Below are 17,617 nucleotides of genomic sequence, written 5' to 3'. Positions count from 1 at the left end.
TGACTACACCTGGACCACCAATTCATGCTTGACTGTGCCACTTGACACCCTAGAAATTGAAGATAGTTAAGGAGGAATTCTCGTCAATGCTTACACAAGGAATGTGCTGCACATCGAGCAGCACTTGGTCATATCCACTACACATGGAGAATAATGGATGGGGGAGTTTATCCAATACCATCTGTTGAAGATTTTACTTTCATTGTCAATAGTAAACACATCTTTTCTAAGCTGCACTCAGTTCATGCATTCTACCAGTTACATGTGGGACCGAGCGACGTTGGTAAGACCACTGTGAGCACGCCGTTTGGACTATTTGATTTTACCCGATAGCTTTTTGGACTTTGTAATGCTGACCAAAAATTTCAACAATTCATGGATGAAGTCATATGTGACTTAAACTTTTGTTATGTGTGCATAGATGATGTCCAAATTAAGTCAAACTCAGGGGCAAAACACGTAGCACACTTACAATTGATCTTCAATTGTCTTTGTGTACATGGGCTGCTCATCAACCCATCAAATAACTTCTTCAGAGCAGATGAAGTACAGCTCCTAGGTTACATGATCAACATGCAAGGCATATGGCCACCACAAGAGAAAGTAGAAACTACACTTAAATTTCCACAGCCTATAACAGTTAAAGAATTAGGAGGATTTCTTGGCAAAACCAATTTTTACTGTCGGTTTGTTCGCAATCATGCCTTCCTAGTTGCACCACTGAATAACTTTGTGAGTGATTCACTGAAGCAAAGGATGAACTCCAGTGGAATAATGAGGCCGAGTCGGCATTTGCCAAGTTGAAGACTGCCATCACAAAAGCTACACTGTTAGCATACCCAGTTCTTCCGGCGCCTCTCGCTATGATGGTCGATGTGTTTGCCACTGCAATCGGTGCTGCTCTGCGACAACAAACAGGTGAACACTGACAGCTCTTAGCCTTTTTCATTAAAAAGTTACTACCATCTCAACAGAATTGGTCCTCCTATGGTCGCGAAGTGTATGCTGCTTATGCCACTATTAAGAAATTTTGTCACTTGTTAGAGGGCTAGGCAGTTCATTTTCATCACAGACTATAAGTCACTAATATACATTTTCCACCAGCGTCTTGAGAAAGCGTCACCTCATCAGCTATGACACCTTGACCATATTGGACAGTTCATTACCAATATAGTTCATGTTGATGGAGTACTGAACATGAGTAGTAGGACAAAGGCAGCACCACCCCACGTTGCATTGTTGCCTAATTTATTCAAGATGGCGGATTCAAGACGGTGGCGATATATGTTGCAAAATCACAATGATGTCATGGTGGGAAGTTCAAATTTTGGCTGGAAAATAGATCAATTGGGCTACCTCCACTAACCTAACCCCTCCCCCCCCCCCTTCAACAGAAAATGGTGAGAAAAATTTTGACAGGAAAAAAGTCACTTGGGCTACCTTCACTAACCTAAGTCATCCAACTACCACCTCTTCCTTGGACTTGGTAGGAAAAGGACTGTCTGTGCCGGTCTGCTGGATGGGATGGATGTAAGTCTCTATTTTGCATGCAGTGCTTGTTTAAAGAATTTGAGTTGTCATAGGCAGTAGCTCCATCCAGTATATTCACCATGAGGTCCAGCACCTAGCTGACCTAGTATACAGTACCACCACTATAGGGGGTTGTTGTCCCTCCCGTGAGGTAGTTCAAGATGGCTGTCTGCGGAAAAAATGGTGGGAAAAAGACTCAGTCTGTATCCAGCTGCTGGAGAGAGGAAAGAGTGTACTTATTTTCAGTAGGAAGTTGAAACAGTTTATTTAGGGATGAATTTCACATAGTTTATTTATTTATTATTCTGATACAAAACACTCGCCCTGCAGTGCTTGGGGTCACAATCATCACAGACCTACAAACTGGATGTAAATTACCGAAATAATGCAGCACACTGATGTACAGACACTCAAACAGCTCGTAAACTGTCAAAATAATGCTTGTATAATGCCTTGCAAACAGTCTCACTAATTATAAACTGTCAAAATAATGGTTTGCACAACCTGCAGACACGTTCACAAAATAATGCAGTACATTGATGAAGAGACACGTTTCCTACACATAAAATTGTCAAAAAGTAATCCATGTATAACGCACTGCAAACGTGTTCACAGCCCGTAAACAGCAAAAATAATAATAATAATAATAATAATAATGCAGCGTACAAAGACTCATTGCATGTACAAAAGGTTTCGAACTATCATTAAGAAATTCGACCGCAACATATCAGCAAACTGTTCCCTGCAGAGGTCCAGTGTGCGCACGCCAGGGCAGCATGAACACGCCAGTGCGGCCTTCGCCACAAAGCGACGACACAGCTGTCAACTGCCAAGCCACGTGCAGGTGTTGTCTGTTTGGATCCCGCAGGCATGAGATAGCGACATCCCTTTCATAATTGATACCTGAGAAATTCCTGTGGAAACATGTGTTTACCTAGCCACCATGTCTGAGGCATAGCCTTTGTACCTGTGGGTGCAGAGAGATAGTTGCATAGTGGCTAACGCACACAGGTGCGGCTAAATTACTGTCAATGTTATACTTATGTCACATGTTTATGTAAATAACAGCCATGTCTCCCTCTGGATGTGCTATAGAAATCTGTTGCGCTGCTTTCAGAAACTGTTTACGAAAATATCCCAGAATAACACAGGATGCATTCTTCCTAACAATCCTAACGTGACAGTCTGTCCATTACATATCAACCCTTCCCAGAAATCATAGTGTTGCAGAAATAGTTAATGGTCGCTTTTGTTGTTGAAGGACCTTTCACAATGTCTCAGCTTGTCTGCATAGAAATTCTTGTCCTAACAGGACCTGTTTATGAAAATAGCCTAGAATAACATCGACTGAATTCTTCCTGATGGTCCTAACGAGGCACTCTTCCTGGAAACGTAATGTCCTGCTTTCAACTTACTTCTCAGAAACGGTAAACGTTATGATCGCTAAAAGCCTTCATCACATCTGTGAATGCTTGCAAAAACACTGATAATCATAAACGCATTCTTGTTCTTTTGAAAGACAGCACTGTCTACGCACAGACGGGAAAATCAGAACAATTACGCAAAAAAATTTGAAGCATTGTACTACAGAAGAGAAAAATGGCTGGAATTTTCGGTCTCCTACAGCTGCCGGCTTGGAGATGGCCTAATGCTACAATGGCGGATGAGATGGATGGTCTACTTCAACTTGTCTTTGAGCACTTGATCAAAGAAGACATCATGTTACTCTCAGAACTTTCTGTAGATACCTTGCCCCCATCTTGTTCGAACCAATCCATAGAGACTCCCATGCCCCAGCATGAAGGATGCCTTGTGAATGAATGGAGCATTCTGATTGGCTCTTACTGAATTTACCCACAGAATTACTGATGCTGCCAGTTCGGGAGCACTGTCTGCCACTTTTCCCTGCAGAGGAGACTTTCAGTGGCAAAACTATTTTGTGCAGATCGTCATATCACACTGACAGTTAAACCCTGCAAAAGTGATCTACAGATCATGAAATATGGGAAGACAATTCCTCAATTACACTGCCCTTCCGACAATGAACGCTTTAATATCTTGGCATGAAACTGATCCTCAACAGGCTTTATCACCATATACTGTATTGAAGTAGTAAACACACAATTCGTATCCTGCACCATGCAAAATCGCCGCTTCTGCATCCTGCATATAGCTATCGACCACAAGAGACTTGTACATATACCAAAAAGACAGGTGGCATGAACGTATGCACCATGTATGCCCCTTTCAGCATTAGATCTTTCCTGTGAGCTCGGTAGGTCATCCACCGCACCCAATGGTCACAAGTCATCTTTCTCCGAACACACACTGACGCAACGCGTGGCCAGAGCGCCCACAGCAGATCATGGTCACTTTCCGAACTGTTGTACAAAGGCTGGGTTGGTTCCCCTCAGCACAAAAGCATTACTGTTTCTGGCCCCGACCTGCTTGTTTGCTTGCTTTCTACTCCCATCTCCAGTCTCAAAGGTCAAATCTTAACTTGTAATTTACAAAATAATGTATTGAGAAGAATATTATGTATGATATCCTGAAATTGTATAATTTCTAAGGATTGTATTTGATTATTCAATGTTAAATAAATATATACAGATGTATACAGTCTCCTTGGTAAATTCAAAAGTAGAAAAATATAACACAAGTCACTTCACACACAAAATAAAAGTACAGAATACAAAAATGCTGTCGATGTCAAAATAATGGCTCCATTTCACACAGAAAACGCAACTCTCTGCATTGATTAAACATACAACAGCTTCTGTGCACCAGTTGGCAAACTACAACAGAGATGGCGGCACCAAGCTGGAAGGGGGAACCACAGTCTATGTTAGACTGTAGGGGGAACACTGATGAACATGAACTTACAGCGAAAATAAAAAAAGTGGGGACTATAGTTCCCATTGGTTTCGAAAGAGTTAAACAAAAAAATGCTTTTTATCATTATTATTTGATATTTATCATTGACAATTCATGTGATGATGCAGGTAGTCTTCGTATTAATTTTCATTTATGTACCTTGTGAAGCATTCAGATTTGTTCACGTTGGTAAGCCTGCATTTGATGCCTATGTAGGGTTGGTACCAAGGTTGGTACTTGTCACTGATGACGTCTATTTATATGTTTATCATGCACGCTTGTTGTGTTGCTATGAGCTGTCGACAGCGCAATGATACCAATCACATCAGTGACGCACTTTGTAATAAGTTAGGAAGAAGTTTTCTGACAAAATGACTAGGCGTTGTGTTGTGTTACTTGAGAGAAATGAAACAAACATGTACCTCAGTACTACGGAATTGTTACTGAAAATTGTAGACGCAGTACTGCAGGAGCCTTCGAATCCGAAAGCTAGGACATATAAGCTTGCTAGTCCAGCTGTTTCAGAGAAACTTCGTGCAACCGTTGGAGCTATGGAATGTTTGCATGAAATGGGTTTCCAAGAGGTGGTTAACATTTTGATTGACCTACTGAGTTCAAACGAATTGATTCTGTAGTTTATGGTTATTCTGGGTACTAATAATATTTCGTATGTTGAATGAGGGAATTGTCACTTAATATACAACACTGATATGTACAGGCTCCTTATTGTGTTTTCTCCTGTACCAACGAGCGTAGCCATGTGGAGTTTGCATGATGCTCTAGCCACATATAAATAATGCAGTTTCGTTCTTATATTGTAATTGCCCAGCGAAATAGGGCATGGCCGTAAATGTAGTGTAAGTTGTATTTAGCATTTTATGCTTTTCATCAGTAGCAGTTAAAGAGTTCTCATACAGGAACAGTTGCAAACTAAAAAGTATAATATGCAATAAAATAAATAAAAGAAAAGAAAATATCAACATTCGTGTTTTACAACGAAGTAGCTTCTCAAGGGTTCTGGCAAAAGCACACTTTGATTGGTGAGGTATGAATATGCCATCATTTGCATTGGCAACTGAGAGAGTATTTGAGAAACACGTTTTTTTGCTCACAAGAAGCCTCCAAGGGTTGGAAATATAACTTACATATCCAGGTGGTTTGTGCTGAATGCATTAGTTAAAATAATTGCAGTTGTTCTTTGGGCTGCTCGATAAGCCAGTCACTTTGTACAACCTTGAAGAATTCTCTCATTGGAGAGGAATCGGATTTCCTGCATTGTTGTCCATAACTGATCGAGAACGTTTCTTATTATATGACCTAATACTTTAGCAGCATAATAATTGTTTAAATATTTGGTAATCTGCTGTGTGCATTTTTTTAAAAATTAAGCAGTAGCCTACTTCTTTTATTTCCTGTGATAGTGATTTTAAATTATTCACAGAGTTCTTTTCAATTTATCCTAAAAAAAACTAACTTTCTATCTCCAAGCCCACCCCCTCTCCTCCCCCTCTCTGTCCCCCCCTTTTTTTTATCAAGCTTTTGTATAGATTGTTGAGTAACATCTATAACTGTATGGTATGTTTGGAATATACGTTCTTACATTTGATAGGGAATAATTTGAAACCAAACTATACTAACATGGAGCAGTCCTTTTTTTCATCCTGTTGTTGTGTGTATCATGATCTTGGCTATCACATTTGCCTCATTTTACATGAAATCATGTAGTTGCCATTGACTTCAGATCACAGATGTTTGTGAAAATTTGGTATTATGAAGCACATTATGGAAGGGGGTTGATAAAATTTTTCAAGAATTTTTTAATCAGTTTGAGATGTGAACAATTTTCACAAATTGGTGCCGAGAGACAGTGACTTATGATTTTGTAACCACTATGACTTTTTTTTTATTTATGAATGTTGCATTCAATTTGGTGTCATATAAAAAGATAAGAGAATAAACTGAAATATGTACAAATCTGTAACCGAAATCAAGCTTAACTATCACAATTTTTGTTTTTCATAATATCTGTTATCATACTTTCCAACATAAAAAAAATCAATCAATACACAAAATAACAATGAATTCAGTATAGCAGCATGAGTCGGACAACACTGGCCCTGTGTGTGTTTTTTATCTCAGTCTTCTGCTTTTGTACTTACTATGTGCCTGTCAGCTTTTCTTAGTAGGCTACCTCTTCTGTCTGGTAAGTTAGCTGAAAGTAATACACAAGTTTTATCTGGTAACAGAAACGTGACTGCTGTGGACAGACAACAATTTTATAACTGTTCTACGAGGAGATTTCTGCTGTCAGATTTAAATCTTGTTTGTTCTCTAACATAGATTTTAGAGATCAGTAAAGTAGTAATTAACTCTTTCTTGTTTTCCCTTACACTTTCTTCATAATACATCTCTGATTGTTTAGAGGATCAGAAAACATTTGACTCAAGTGTGGTACAGGCCGTCCGCCCCCGTCCATCCCCTCTTAACTCTTAATGTGTTGACAGACTGATTAGTAGTGTAACCCAAGGTCTGGGTTAGGTTGAAAGATAATTTGGTTGAGAGTTGGCAAAGCCAGTGAATGTGATTACCAAATAATTATTTTGGTGACAGACTGACCTCTAGCAAAGCTTAATGTTTACATTCTTGCCATATTTGTGTGCAGTTTTGCATATTTAATCCTCTTCATCATGGAAGTTGAGCAAGGTAAAGGGGAGCTGTAAAGTGGGAAACCGAATAGGTAAGGATGCAGAAACATATGGTCAGACTTTTTATCATGATGAAGATATAAGTTGAATTTCTGCTAATAAGAGACTGTCTCCGTGTCCCTTCAGAAAATGGCAAAAGAATGAAGAATGTGTAAGACAGAAGACTTATTTTGTGTAATGTGAAAGAAGTGTACTTAGCTTTTAAAGAAAAATATGTCTGATAAAATTGAATTTGTAATGTATTGTGAACTGCAATGACAAGAATGCATTACTGTAAACAGTCATGCAATGAATAATATTTGCAAATACATTTATCACCAAAATGTAAAACTGATGATGCATGCTGTACATGTGAAAGAACTGTACACTGCACATTATACAGATACATTGCAATCTGGAAAATGAGGAATGCATGCTGCAATGTTGTTTTCAATGTCCCAATGAATATGAACAGTGTAAATTTTTTTGCTAGAGCTGGAATATCAGATTGTGAAAATGTTGTTTGCAAGCAATGGATGCAAACTTACTGAGTTGCATTGGACACATTAATGAAGGCAGTCAATAAATTTGTTGAGTATCTTGTCCAAGAACTTCAAAACTTGACACAACATCATTACATATCACAATAAAAGTCAATACTTAAAATCAAGGAAGGAGACACTCCCTGATAATTTATGCATCATTATCATGGACTCTTCAAAAAACTATACAAGTTTGCTTCATGATGCTGCACAAGGATTTTGCTGGCAGAACATTTAAATAACTCTTCCTCATTTCATTGTGTACAGTAAAGCGAAAGTTGCAGTAAGCCGCTCTCGTCGTGTTGTGTAAGTGACTATTTGCAGCATAATCCAGACACATTCTATGTTTTCCAGAAAACTGCTCTCACGTATTTACTGAAACACCACACATACATCATCATTTATCTCAATGATGGCAGCTCTACGCAGTATAAAAGCCGTAACAACATCGTACATTTGTGCCATTACAAGCAAGATCATTGGGTATCTCCAGAAAGGTTTTTTTGCCACTAGTAAGGGGGGGGGGGGGAGAGAGAGAGAGAGAGAGAGTGAGAGAGGGGGGGGGGGCATGTTTCTACCAACCGTTTAGCGACAATAGCAAGTTTACAGCATCCATATGACAATTACATTTTAAGTCCAAAAGACCAGTTTACATTTGCCAAAACTAATGTACAAGAAAAACAAACATTTTTTTTTTTTTTTTTTTTTTTGCGGCAGAGGAGATAGCAAAATTCGCAGATATATTACAAAACTGATATGGAACAGGTTCTTCCATCCCTAGGTTGAGGGTTAATCATTTTTTCAAGCCACTTAATGAAAGCAGGCTACTCGTAAAGCATGTTTCACCATCTATTAAAGTCACACAAGTTCATTTTGGGCTTCAGAACAGGGCCTCTACCATTTTTAAAGAAGAAATGTTTGTCAGGGCTATGTACAATAACCAGTAGAGGGCTGAAAAAATTTTGGATATTGGAGAGGGTCTAATTCATGAGACCAGGTGAACCTACCTCAGTTTATTCATTGCTACTTCAAGCTGATGTTTGCTGGGTTCCTTATTAAACTATTTGAATGACTGCCTGCCTTTAGCACAAGCACCAGTTGCTTAAGCAGAGTTAACTGAGTTCCCCTTACTATTGCTGAGAACTTCTAGTGGGAACCAAGATGGTTAAGTTTAGCACTAGAAGTACTCATGTCTGGGAATGTACCATTTTCCAGCTACAAACAAAATACCACAAGACACATTCAAATCTCCTGCATTTTTGGGACCAATGAATAGGGTATTACGTATGTCATTAACTGATCACCTGGTGTCCCATGCCCACTACAGGTTTGTTTACATATGATTCAGTTGAGTCTGATCTTCCCAGAGTGGTTTGTACCTGCTGTTTTGCTTGTGGTCTTTATTCATTCTGTATTACTGTACAACAGTTATCATACACTACAGCACAGAACACAAGCAGTATGTACATTTAATTTTAATGTGTTACTGTTGACCTTGATGAAATGCATGTCTATGGATTACGATGACACGATGTTATTCTACGATGAAGTTCAGTGTAATGGGAGAGTTGCCGGTCAATTGTATGTGGAACATTTCCCGTGTCACAGACATCTTTGCACTCCCTCTTTGCTCTGGTGTACCAGCAGGCCTTGGAGACAGGTACATCCACCACCACAACTGGTGCTCCATGGCAGCACTGCATGCCCAACTTTGAAGAGATTGAACTCTATGCAGTGGAAGAGGATGGGATGACATACCAGAAACATAACTGATAGATTGAATGTGTATCACCAAATTGTCTGGCATTTTTTTTCATGTTGTTGTTGTTGTGGTCTTCAGTCCTGAGACTGGTTTGATGCAGCTCTCCATGCTACTCTATCCTGTGCAAGCTTCTTCATCTCCCAGTATCTACTGCAACCTACATCCTTCTGAATCTGCTTAGTGTATTCATCTCTTGGTCTCCCTCTACGATTTTTACCCTCCACACTGCCCTCCAATGCTAAATTTGTGATCCCTTGATGCCTCAAAACATGTCCTACCAACCGATCCCTTCTTCTAGTCAAGTTGTGCCACAAACTTCTCTTCTCCCCAATCCTATTCAATACCTCCTCATTAGTTACGTGATCTACCCATCTAATCTTCAGCATTCTTCTGTAGCACCACATTTCGAAAGCTACTATTCTCTTCTTGTCCAAACTAGTTATCGTCCATGTTTCACTTCCATACATGGCTACACTCCATACAAATACTTTCAGAAATGACTTCCTGACACTTAAATCAATACTCGATGTTAACAAATTTCTCTTCTTCAGAAACGCTTTCCTTGCCATTGCCAGTCTACATTTTATATCCTCTCTACTTCGACCGTCATCAGTTATTTTGCTCCCCAAATAGCAAAACTCCTTTACTACTTTAAGTGTCTCATTTCTTAATCTAATTCCCTCAGCATCACCCGACTTAATTTGACTACATTCCATTATCCTCGTTTTGCTTTTGTTGATGTTCATCTTATATCCTCCTTTCAAGACACTGTCCATTCCGTTCAACTGCTCTTCCAAGTCCTTTGCTGTCTCTGACAGAATTACAATGTCATCGGCGAACCTCAAAGTTTTTACTTCTTCTCCATGAATTTTAATACCTACTCCGAATTTTTCTTTTGTTTCCTTTACTGCTTGCTCAATATACAGATTGAATAACATCGGGGAGAGGCTACAACCCTGTCTTACTCCTTTCCCAACCACTGCTTCCCTTTCATGCCCCTCGACTCTTATAACTGCCATCTGGTTTCTGTACAAACTGTAAATAGCCTTTCGCTCCCTGTATTTTACCCCTGCTACCTTGAGAATTTGAAAGAGAGTATTCCAGTTAACATTGTCAAAAGCTTTCTCTAAGTCTACAAATGCTAGAAACGTAGGTTTGCCTTTTCTTAATCTTTCTTCTAAGATAAGTCGTAAGGTCAGTATTGCCTCACGTGTTCCAACATTTCTACGGAATCCAAACTGATCTTCCCCGAGGTTGGCTTCTACCAGTTTTTCCATTCGTCTGTAAAGAATTCGTGTTAGTATTTTGCAGCTGTGACTTATTAAACTGATAGTTCGGTAATTTTCACATCTGTCAACACCTGCTTTCTTTGGGATTGGAATTATTGTATTCTTCTTGAAGTCTGAGGGTATTTCTCCTGTCTCATACATCATGCTCACCAGATGATAGAGTTTTGTCATGACTGGCTCTCCCGAGGCCATCAGTAGTTCAAATGGAATGTTGTCTACTCCCGGGGCCTTGTTTCGACTCAGGTCTTTCAGTGCTCTGTCAAACTCTTCACGCAGTATCTTATCTCCCATTTCGTCTTCATCTACATCCTCTTCCATTTCCATAATATTGTCCTCAAGTACATCGCCCTTGTATAAACCCTCTATATACTCCTTCCACCTTTCTGCCTTCCCTTCTTTGCTTAGAACTGGGTTGCCATCTGAGCTCTTGATATTCATACAAGTGGTTCTCTACTCTCCAAAGGTCTCTTTAATTTTCCTGTAGGCAGTATCTATCTTACCCCTAGTGAGACAAGCCTCTACATCCTTACATTTGTCCTCTAGCCATCCCTGCTTAGCCATTTTGCACTTCCTGTCGATATCATTTTTGAGACGTTTGTATTCCTTTTTGCCTGCTTCATTTACTGCATTTTTATATTTTCTCCTTTCATCAATTAAATTCAATATTTCTTCTGTTACCCAAGGATTTCTATTAGCCCTCGTCTTTTTACCTACTTGATCCTCTGCTGCCTTCACTACTTCATCCCTCAGAGCTACCCATTCTTCTTCTACAGTATTTCTTTCCCCCATTCCTGTCAATTGTTCCCTTATGCTCTTCCTGAAACTCTCTACAACCTCTGGTTCTTTCAGTTTATCCAGGTCCCATCTCCTTAAATTCCCACCTTTTTGCAGTTTCTTCAGTTTCAATCTGCAGTTCATAACCAATAGATTGTGGTCAGAATCCACATCTGCCCCAGGAAATGTCTTACAATTTAAAACCTGGTTCCTAAATCTCTGTCTTACCATTATATAATCTATCTGATACCTTTTAGTATCTCCAGGATTCTTCCAGGTATACAACCTTCTTTTATGATTCTTGAACCAAGTGTTGGCTATGATTAAGTTATGCTCTGTGCAAAATTCTACAAGGCGGCTTCCTCTTTCATTCCTTCCCCCCAATCCATATTCACCTACTATGTTTCCTTCTCTCCCTTTTCCTACTGACGAATTCCAGTCACCCATGACTATTAAATTTTCGTCTCCCTTCACTACCTGAATAATTTCTTTTATCTCGTCATACATTTCATCTATTTCTTCATCATCTGCAGAGGTAGTTGGCATATAAACTTGTACTACTGTAGTAGGCATGGGCTTTGTGTCTATCTTGGCCACAATAATGCGTTCACTATGCTGTTTGTAGTAGCTAACCCGCACTCCTATTTTTTTATTCATTATTAAACCTACTCCTGCATTACCCCTATTTGATTTTGTATTTATAACCCTGTAATCACCTGACCAAAAGTCTTGTTCCTCCTGCCACCGAACTTCACTAATTCCCACTATATCTAACTTTAACCTATCCATTTCCCTTTTTAAATTTTCTAACCTACCTGCCCGATTAAGGGATCTGACATTCCACGCTCCGATCCGTAGAACGCCAGTTTTCTTTCTCCTGATAACGACGTCCTCCTGAGTAGTCCCCGCCCGGAGATCCGAATGGGGGACTATTTTACCTCCAGAATATTTTACCCAAGAGGACGCCATCATCATTTAATCATACAGTAGAGCTGCATGTCCTCGGGAAAAATTACGGCTGTAGTTTCCCCTTGCTTTCAGCCGTTCGCAGTACCAGCACAGCAAGGCCGTTTTGGTTAATGTTACAAGGCCAGATCAGTCAATCATCCAGACTGTTGCCCCTGCAAGTACTGAAAAGGCTGCTGCCCCTCTTCAGGAACCACATGTTTGTCTGGCCTCTCAACAGATACCCCTCCGTTGTGGTTGCACCTACGGTACGGCCATCTGTATCGCTGAGGCACACAAGCCTCCCCACCAACGGCAAGGTCCATGGTTCATGGTTCATGAGCAGCAGATATTCTCAAACCACCGTCAGGAGGTACAGACAATGCAACAACAGGATTGTGTCTCAGCCCCTTCCAGCAAGTGGTTCTTGCACTGATGTGTAGAAACCACAGTCTTTCCATGGTAGATCCTTTCCACGGATGAAGTCAACTTCACCAAGAAAGTTATTCACAGTTCCCAACAGTCTCATGTGGGCTGGTGGAAACCCACAGGCTGAACACCCTCACGTGTTTCACAAACGATATGATCTGAACATTTCGACAAGGTTCCTGGATGGACATATAATTGGGTCACACTTTGTCCCACCCCACCTTGTGGGTGCTGTGCTCTTTTGATTGCTTGACAGCATACTACATGGGTTCATGGAAGATGTGCCACAGCATGTCCATGAAAATATGGATTCAGCAAGATGCATACGACCTCATTTTTCATGGGCGGCCAGAGATCATCTGAACCAGTGATTTGAGCAGCAGTGGATAGGTCATAATAGGCTGATTGCTTGGCCTCCACTGTCTCCCAACTTGAACCCGTTAGACTACTTCCTGTGGGGTCATACGAAATTCTTGTTTTACGAGACTCTTTTGGCACCCGAGTAAGACCTGGCACAGATTTTGGCTGTGCCAGATGCTGAAAGTTTAGGGATTGGTGACTGCATGTATTAGAATGTGGTACAGAGGTCTGTACCCGTGTTGATATCGGTGATCATCAGACCAAGCCCTACTTGAAAGTGGACCTGGATGACAAGCAGCAGGAATGAGGAAATAACACTTGTTGGTGGTATTTTGGGTGTAAAGAGAAACTGGTACATTTCTGGAACGTGTTCCCATGCTAAACTTAACCATCTGGGACCCTAGTCTCAAAGTCTGTAAAGGGATTTAGTTATACCATGTATACTTTTGGATCAGACACAATATTCCCCATTGATATCTTATTTAAAGCAATCAACAATTTTAGTATGATATGTATGTACTTCATGTGACTTGAAGATCTTTTGTTGTAGTCTAACTAAGAGTGAAAAATGAAATAAATATATTTTTATTTATGCTCTGTCAGTTCCAGATCACTGAACAGAACAAACACAATCCTAGTTTTTTAATTTTGAAAAGTATGATAATAGACATTATGTGAAAAAAAAAGGAAATACGGAAGCGTCCGATCCCGCCCGTCTGCTTTGACCCATGACGTCACAAATATGGCGGAAACAAAAACAAACACATACACTTTCCACAAGAAGCCTAATGACACTAACGGGACAAGCGCGGGAAATGGGGTTTTTTGGGTGTGGGGCAAACTAAATATAAACAAATTTAGACGCCTTGTGTAGCTACAACGTGTAAGTGAAGACAGCCATGCATGAATACCCGCCCACCTCCCCAGGGGTCGTAACCCCTGCAACCCATAGAAGATAAAGATGCTTCAGTAGCCGATTAGTGTTTTTTGTCTTTTTAAAAAAAAATCTCACGGGATAGAACGAACAGATCAGAAAGATAAATATAATAAACTAAAACAGAAATTGGAGGGAACAGGTAATTAAAATAAGTAATAAGTGTTTTTAAATTAAAAAAAAAAAAAAAAACGAACAGATCAGAAAAGTAAGTAAAATAAGATAAAACAGAACTGGAGACAGCCACACTCAAACCAAACTCCGCGCCGTCATGACGTCGCACACGACAACACCCTTACGTCACGGATCAAAGCCGACGCGTGGGATCGGACGCTTCTGTCGACCCAAAAAAAATAATATTGTAAAACTTGTGATTTTCCTGACAAAAATTTCAGCAATTTAAGAAAATAAATCTTTAGAAACTACTGTCTTCACAGCTTTGTAAATATTTGTATGCATACTTCCGACATTTCAATAATTTTATATAGTAGTTGGTCCTTTTATCTTTCCAATGGCACCATACCAAATAAAATGGCCTCATAAATTAGAAAGTTTGTGAAAACAAACTTACTTTAAAAATTATGCCCTAAACATGGGTCTGGTCCAGGAATTCTTGAAAAATTATTTTAACCCTCTTTCGGTATGTACTTTCTAACAACAATTTTTCAAAAAACATATGTGACATGAGGGCAACAAGATTTCTTTATTTTCAGTAATTTTATATGAAATGAGACTGTTGTACACTTAGAAAATAGGCTATTCTACTTTATCGGTGTAAGGTGGGGAATCTATTATATGCAACAAAAACATACATTTACTAAACACTAATTTCTATAGAATTCTAGTGGTGATTTGTCTGCAAATAGATGATGATTCTGTGTGCAGACTGATGGAGTGTTCTAATTTGCTCCTCATTATAAATGTGGGATAAACATTAATTAACTGTACCTTCAGTAATATGTGCCAAAGTTCCACCTTTCACAATAGAATATTGTTAAATGTATAGTGAAATTTAGTTCTTTCTCAGAAGGATTTTTAAAGTCAGTCCTTCAGAAGCATTAATAAAGTAGTGCATAAAGATGTCTCTCTGAATTTTTAATACTTTGTTGAGGATGAAAACAGTAGCAAGAAGTCAGATAATTGGTTCATGTTAACACTTTCAATATGTTTTTGTTTCATTCTTTTTTTATTTTATATAATGTGTTGGTTTTAATTGGAGCTATGTTCTCTATTTGACCTGTTTACAGATGAATGGCAAATTGGTTCTATCACCAGAAGCGTCACTGGAGAACATAAGACAGATACGCTCAGAAATAGTTAATAGAAGGCGTAATTATGAAACATTCAATGCTGTTAACAATTCCAGTGAAATGTCTTCAGCAAGCTCTGAAGGTGCTAGTGCTACACGGCATGTAAGTCGTTTCATCATGGACATGTGAAACTTATTGTAAATTATTATTATTATTATTATTATTATTATTATTACTATTATTATTACAACTAATATTACTATTTTTGTGTTGATTACAGCTAACATTAACATGTGTTCTCATCACACATTGCCTAGTACTCTTACGTTAAGTAGTTGTAATAGGAAACTCATTGTAATGTATGAAAAATGAGGCCATTTGGAGCTGTGGAGGTCCATCCAATTAGATTACCAAAGTCAGTGTCTTGGTCACATGCTACTTTATTGAAACTGATTACCAATTTTGGCAGTCAACATTGGACCTAATGCTTGCAGTCAACATTGGACCTAATGCTTGCAGAAGTGACACATTTGCACATAGTCAGAATTGACTGTGTGCCTACACATTGCTGTCGTAATCATTAATCTGATGATACCTGCAAAGCTGAAACTGGTTACCAGTTTTTATAATGTAAGACATGACTAAGACTTTTGACTTTTATAACCATTGTAATGTAGCTGTATACTTCTGCCACCATTGGTATCCAGCCTGTTCTTTTGGGTTATGTTTCATTCTGAGTTTATTATTTCATGGCTGTAGGATTTACTTCTGGGTTTAACAAACTTTCTGTTACAGCTATTGCAAATTGGCGTTAGCAATATGGTCTGTAATTTGACAGATTACTCTTATTTCCTTTCTTGAATATTAATGTGACCTATGCTACTTCCTAGTCTTTAGGTACAGATCTTTTGCCATGTGAGTGCTTGTATATGATTGTCAAGTATGGAGCTATTCCAGAATGAGATTTTCACTCTGCAGCGGAGTGTGCGCTGCTATGAAACTTCCTGGCAGATTAAAACTGGGTGCCCGACCGAGACTCGAACTCGGGACCTTTGCCTTTTGCGGGCAAGTGCTCTACCATCTGGGCTACCGAAGCACGACTCATGCCCGGTACTCACAACTTTACTTCTGCCAGTATCTCATCTCCTACCTTCCAAACTTTACAGAAGCTCTCCTGCAAACCTTGCAGAACTAGCACTCCCGAAAGAAAGGATATTGCGGAGACATGGCCTAGCCACAGCCTGGGGGATGTTTCCAAAATGAGATTTTCACTCTGCAGCGGAGTGTGCGCTGCAAGTTTGGAAGGTAGGAGACGAGATACTGGCAGAAGTGAAGCTGTGAGTACCGGGCGTGAGTCATGCTTCGGTAGCTCAGATGGTAGAGCACTTGCCCGCGAAAGGCAAAGGTCCCGAATTCGAGTTTCGGTCGGGCATCCAGTTTTAATCTGTATGGAGCTATTGTATCAGCATACTCTGAAAGAAACCTGACTGGTATACTATGTGGACCAGAGGCCATGTCTTTATCAAGTGATTTAAGTTGCTTTGCTCCACCAAGGATATCTACAATTAAGTCACTCATGCTGGCAGTTGTACTTGATACAAGTTTTGGAATACCTACTTTGTCTTCTGTGGTGAAGGAAGTTTTGGAAACCATGTGTATAGCTCGACTTTAGAGGTATTGTCATCAGTGACATTACCATTGCTGTTGTGTAGTGAAGGTACTGGCTGTGTCTTGTTGCTGGTGTACTTTACATATAACGAAAACCTCTTTGGTTTTTTTGACAGATTTAAAGACAAAGTTTTGTTGTAGAAACTGTTAAAAGCACCTCACATTGAAGTCCGCACTAAATTTTGAGCTTCAGTAAAACATCACCAATCTTGGAGATTCTGTGTAACTAGGTGTGGTTCCACCCAGAGCATGGAAGTTCACAGCTTGTCACTAGAGGGCATGCGAGCACATCACGTGACTATACAGACTTAGCAGCAGCATGCATCAATTGTCCAATGCTGTCAGTCACAGGTTATGCTGACGTTCTTCTTTGGCCAAGATGGTCCCCTTCTGATTCGCTTCCTGCATCCTGGGACAACAGTGAGTGCCCAGTGTTACTTGCAAACCTTGACCATCCTTCGCCAAGCGATCAAATCAAAACGACCAGGCAATCTCACCTGTGGGGTCATTCTGCTCCACAACAATGCAAAACTTCATACAACCAACACAGTCACAGCATTCCTGCAGAAATTCAAA

The 17,617-nt window shown here is 39.7% G+C and overlaps 1 protein-coding gene across 1 annotated transcript in view; it reads left to right on the top strand.

Annotated features, from left to right (window-relative positions):
• The first annotated feature begins 4,653 nt into the window (after window positions 1-4,653).
• LOC126188921 (peptide-N(4)-(N-acetyl-beta-glucosaminyl)asparagine amidase) overlaps window positions 4,654-17,617 on the top strand; it is a 62,325-nt gene continuing 49,361 nt past the window's right edge. Inside the window, exons 1-2 of the mRNA XM_049930636.1 lie at window positions 4,654-4,988; window positions 15,371-15,535. Coding sequence (XP_049786593.1) covers window positions 4,776-4,988; window positions 15,371-15,535 — 378 coding nt within the window. The 5' untranslated portion in view covers window positions 4,654-4,775. The remainder of the gene's footprint in view (window positions 4,989-15,370; window positions 15,536-17,617) is intronic.

The sequence above is a fragment of the Schistocerca cancellata genome, chromosome 5, assembly GCF_023864275.1.
Source record: "Schistocerca cancellata isolate TAMUIC-IGC-003103 chromosome 5, iqSchCanc2.1, whole genome shotgun sequence".
NCBI lineage: Eukaryota > Metazoa > Arthropoda > Insecta > Orthoptera > Acrididae > Schistocerca > Schistocerca cancellata.
Note: the sequence above shows the minus strand (reverse complement) of the source record. Positions and strands in the feature narration are given on the sequence as shown.